General features: G+C 44.8%; 1 protein-coding gene across 1 annotated transcript in view; it reads right to left on the reverse strand.

Moving 5' to 3' along the window:
• The window catches only part of LOC143281253 (adipocyte plasma membrane-associated protein-like), a 39,133-nt gene that overhangs the window by 95 nt on the left and 34,038 nt on the right, over nt 1-5,000 (reverse strand). Inside the window, exons 8-9 of the mRNA XM_076586363.1 lie at nt 2,763-3,015; nt 1-1,164 (exon numbers count right to left, since the gene is read on the reverse strand). The exon at nt 1-1,164 is cut by the window's left edge and continues 95 nt beyond it. Of these exons, the coding sequence (XP_076442478.1) occupies nt 314-1,164; nt 2,763-3,015 (1,104 nt within the window). The 3' untranslated portion in view covers nt 1-313. The remainder of the gene's footprint in view (nt 1,165-2,762; nt 3,016-5,000) is intronic.

Consider the following 5,000-nt stretch of genomic DNA (forward strand, 5'->3'; position numbering starts at 1 on the left):
AAAAATCCACGCATTCACGACAAACAACAACTGAATCAAACCAGAACCAAACTATGCGTTAAGGAAACAACATCAGCAAGCAAAAACAAAAACAACAACATGAACAGCAACAAAAAAAACAACCCTCCAATCTAAAAAAACAACAAGAAATAACAATATTGTTTCGGTGCCAAGAATAAGAAAAGAGAAACAACGCTCGTGCCCGCCCTAAAAAGAAACAACAACAACAACAACAACAACAAAAACAAGTCTTGAAGATTGGCAAGCAAAAAAAAAAGTCACAGATGAGGTAGCTCCGTTAGTTTCCATCCGCTCATTCCTCGGAAGCAGCAGTGGTGGTAGCAGCAGCAGCAGCAGCAGCAGCAGTAGTCGTTGTATCAGGAGCAGCCGTAGTCGTCTCAGCTCCAGCAGCAGCAGCAGTTGTAGTTGTAGCAGCAGCACCAGTGGTAGATGCCGTTGCAGCAGTGGTAGTGGTGTCTGCAGTACTGCTGTCGGACGTTCCAGCGGCGCCAGAGGTGGTACCCCCTCCTTCTCCTGCCGTGGAGGTCGCGGTGGACGCGGCAGCTGTGGCGGAGGTGGTTCCTGCGGAAGTTACGTCAGTACTACCCCCACTTCCGGCTAGGGTTGTGGAGTCCGAGCCGCTAGCACCCGACCCCGAAGCAGTGGTGGCGGCATCGGCTGCCGTCGTCATCGTTGTCGTCGTGGTCGCTCCGGCACTCCCCTGGCTGGCTGTGGTCGTGGTGGGCCCTGTCGTGCCGGGTCCATCCGCCATGCTGGTTGTCTCAGCAGCGGTGGTAGTGTCCGTCCTTGCGGGTGTGGAGGTAGTTGTGGTCTGTTGCTGCTGCTGTTGTTGTTGCTGCTGCTGCTGCTGCATGTTTTTGAGCGCCTCCCTGATCCTCTGCAGGTCTTCCTCCCGGTCCTCGGCCAGCTTCCTGAGGATGAGGGCCTGCCGCTTGGCCATGATCAGCTGTTTGACCAGCACGAGCACGACGTGCTTGACGCGGTGCGCCGTCATCCGCATGATGTTGTTGCGGATCTGGTTGAGGAAGGCCAGAACCTTGGGGTTCTGAATGACAGGGGGCGTGCCTGAGCCTGAGCCTGAGCCTGTGCCTGTGGTGGATCCTGAGCCTGTTGATCCTGAGCCTGAGGATCCGGTACCAGAGCCTGAAGGAGAGGGGAAGAAAAAGAAAAAACCCAACACTTTTCATTTATCTAGTTTAATTTTTTTTCCAACTATCTCATTCAAACGTGAAAATCAATACTTAGGTGTCTACAATTACCAGCACGTGTGACAACAGACAAACAGGCTAACATTTTGGGGCAGAAAGCTCTTCCTTCTGTACAGGTCAATGGCAAAGAAATAGAAGAACGTACAGACTGGAGATCAAGACAGACTGTAAGCATCTGAAAGTCAGGAAAGGAGGGCACTATGATAACAGTAACCATCATAAGGTGGCGGTTTTTTTTTTTTTTACTAAGACCAAGAGAAAAGAAGTACACATCCGAAGCAATGCATGTTAAATTCCATACACATTGGTGTTCTCAGTGCAGAAGATGGAAAAGGATGACTAAAACTGTACGTCAAAACACGACGTGTGTGTGTGTGTGTGTGTGTGTGTGTGTGTGTGTGTGTGTGTGTGTGTGTGTGTGTGTGTGTGTGCGTGCGTGTGTGCGTGCGTGCGTGTGTGTGTGTGTGTGTGTGTGCGCGCGAGCGCACACATTTTATTTTCATACCGAATGAATGATAACGTTCCAACATTTTGCCTTTTGTTGTGTAGTTATCTACTTGCTTGCTTCCATTTAGTGAGAAATGTGTCTACAATATATTCATTGGACGCAATTTTCATTAAAAAAAAGAAAAAAGAAAAAAGGAAACGAAAACGAGATGTAAAAGCAGAACATAACATGCTGAGAAAAGAAAGGGAGAAAAGCAAGCAACAGAACAACAGAAGGGAGGTAATCGCATGTCAAGCCAGAAGATGACGTGATCATATGACGGGAAGTGGAATGTGGATGTGGGTGTGGATGTGGTCAATTATATTACGTTAAGAAAAGAAAGAAGAGAGAGAGAGAGAGAGAGAGAGAGAGAGAGAGAGAGAGAGAGAGAGAGAGAGATCAGAATGACACAGGAAACGAATGATAAGCACCCAAAGGCAGCTCTCAGGGAGACAGTCTGTTGTGCAAATGACGAAAGCGTGTTTGTAAAGTGCTTAGATCTTGATCTCTGACCAAGGGTAGGCGCTATGTATGTAAGTATCCATATCATCATCATCATTATCATCGCCGTCGTCGTCATCGTCAACATCACCGTCATAGACATCGTCGTCGTTATCGTCATCATCATCATCATCATCATAGTCGTTGTCGTCGTCATCGTCATCATCATCATCATCATCATTGTCATGGTCATCGTCATCGACAACATCGTCATCAACATTTTCACCATCATCGTCATCAACATTTGCACCATCATCACCGCCCAGGGAAGACTCTCTCACGAGTGGTGGGAGACGTTGTGGTGGTGGTGGCGGGGTCCTCATCATCGTCGTCGTCGTCGTCGTCATCATCATCATCAGTATCATCTTACACGTCGTTGTCGTTATCATCATAATCATATTCGTCATCCTCATCATCATCGTCGTTGTCGTCATCATCATCATCGTCATCATAGTCGTCATCATCGTCATAATCGTCATCACCACCATCATCACCACCATTGCCATCATCATCATCATCTCCTCCTGGTGGGAAGACTCACTGACCAGTGGAGGGAGGCGTGGTGGTGGTGGTGGTGGTGGCGGTGGTGGCGGGGGAGGGGGGCAGCTTCATGAAGCCGACGAAGGCCCTGTCCGGAGAGGCGATGAAGAGGATTCCGTTCTCCTCCTGCACCTCGCTGACGCCGGTGTACGTCTTGCCCTGGGGGTCCTGCAGGCTGCGGATCACCTGTCCCTGCCCGCTCAGCTCCAGGGCCATGCCCAGGCGGGGCTCCTCCAAGGCGAGGCGGTTGTTCTTCAGCTGGAGCCGGGACACGGATACAGTACAATACAGTGCAATACAGTACAATGCAATGCAATACAATGCAATACAATACAATGTAATGTAATGTAATGCGATGCGATGCGATAGAATACAATACGATACAGTACAATACGATACGATACGATACGATACAATAAAATGCAATACGATACAATACAATACGACACGATACAATACAATAGAATAGAATACGATAAAATGCAATACAATATAATACAATATAATGCAATACGATACGATACAATACAATGCAATAGAATGCAAAACAATACAATACCATACGATACAATACAACACAATACAATACAATACAACATAACACGATAGGATGTGATACAATACAATACAATACAATACCATAAAACACAATACAATGCAATGCATTACAATACAATGAAACAAAACACAATATAACATAATGCAAAACAATACAGTACAACACAACACATACAATACAATACAATGCAATGCAACACAACACAGCCCAATACCATACAATACAACACACTACACTACATGCAATACCACACCACACAACACAGCACAACACACTACAATGCAACTCAACACAACACAACACAACACAACTCAACACACCACAACACAATACAACTCAACATAATACAATACAACTCAAAACAACACAACACAATAAAACAATACAAATAATACAATGTAAATGTACTGTATTGTACTTGCAATACAATACAATACAATACAATACAATACAATACAAAACATAATAATTAGTCTGACATGACTGCAAATGTTGCGTGCATCCAAAGGCCCATCACTCACACGACACAGTCTCTCAGCCCACAGTCGAGTCTGACGCATAAATGAACATGACAAATGTTGAACTAAAAAAAAAAATATTGAACACATAAAACATTAAACTGATTAAAGAAAAAACTTGAAAAATACAACACAAAAAAACAACAACAACCAAAAAACAAACAAAAAAACCCCACAGCAGCTGGATTTACAACACTGTAAAGTAAAAACAATTGTAGTGTAACCAATACTATGAAACGCTAATTCCGAATTAGAAACACACAGCAGTAAATTTCATCATTATGAATTCTTTGACTGGCAGTTTCTGTACTGAAATCATCACATTCTCGCATGCAATACCATTTTTCACACACACACACACACACACAAAGAACTCTAGATTTGGGGTTTCTAATCTTGGAATCAATGTTTCTGATAATTAATGTCTGTGTGTGAGAGTGTAAGGTGTGTGTGGGTGAAGTTGATAGGGAATGAGGTTGTGGACACCAATGATGTGCGCGTGTGTTAGAAGCAGGCATGTATCGACACGTTTGCGGGCTGGAGGAGAGTGCGCAAATACCAATACAGACAGACAGACAGACAAACAGACATGTACATACACGCGCTAGAGTGCGCAAATACACACACATACACACACACACACACACACACACACACACACACACACACACATTCTCTCTCAAACACACACACATACACACACGCACACACACACAATCTCTATTACACACACACACACACACACACACACACACACACACACAATCTCTATTTCTCACTCACACACACACACACACACACACACACACAATCTCTATTTCACACACACACACACACACACACACACACTCTCTCTCTCTCTCTATTTCACACACACACACATACACACACACACACAATCTATATTTCACACACACACACACAAGCAAGCACGCACGCACGCACGCACGCACACACACACACAATCTCTATTTCATACACACACACACACACAAAATCTATATTTCACACACACACACACACACAAGCACGCACGCACGCACGCACACACACACAATCTCTATTTCACACACACAAACGCACACACACACACACAATCTATTTCACACACACACACACACACACACACACACAACTCTAGAGTGGGGTTTCTAATTCTGGAATCA

This window comes from Babylonia areolata, chromosome 4 (assembly GCF_041734735.1).
Source record: "Babylonia areolata isolate BAREFJ2019XMU chromosome 4, ASM4173473v1, whole genome shotgun sequence".
Classification (NCBI taxonomy): domain Eukaryota; kingdom Metazoa; phylum Mollusca; class Gastropoda; order Neogastropoda; family Buccinidae; genus Babylonia; species Babylonia areolata.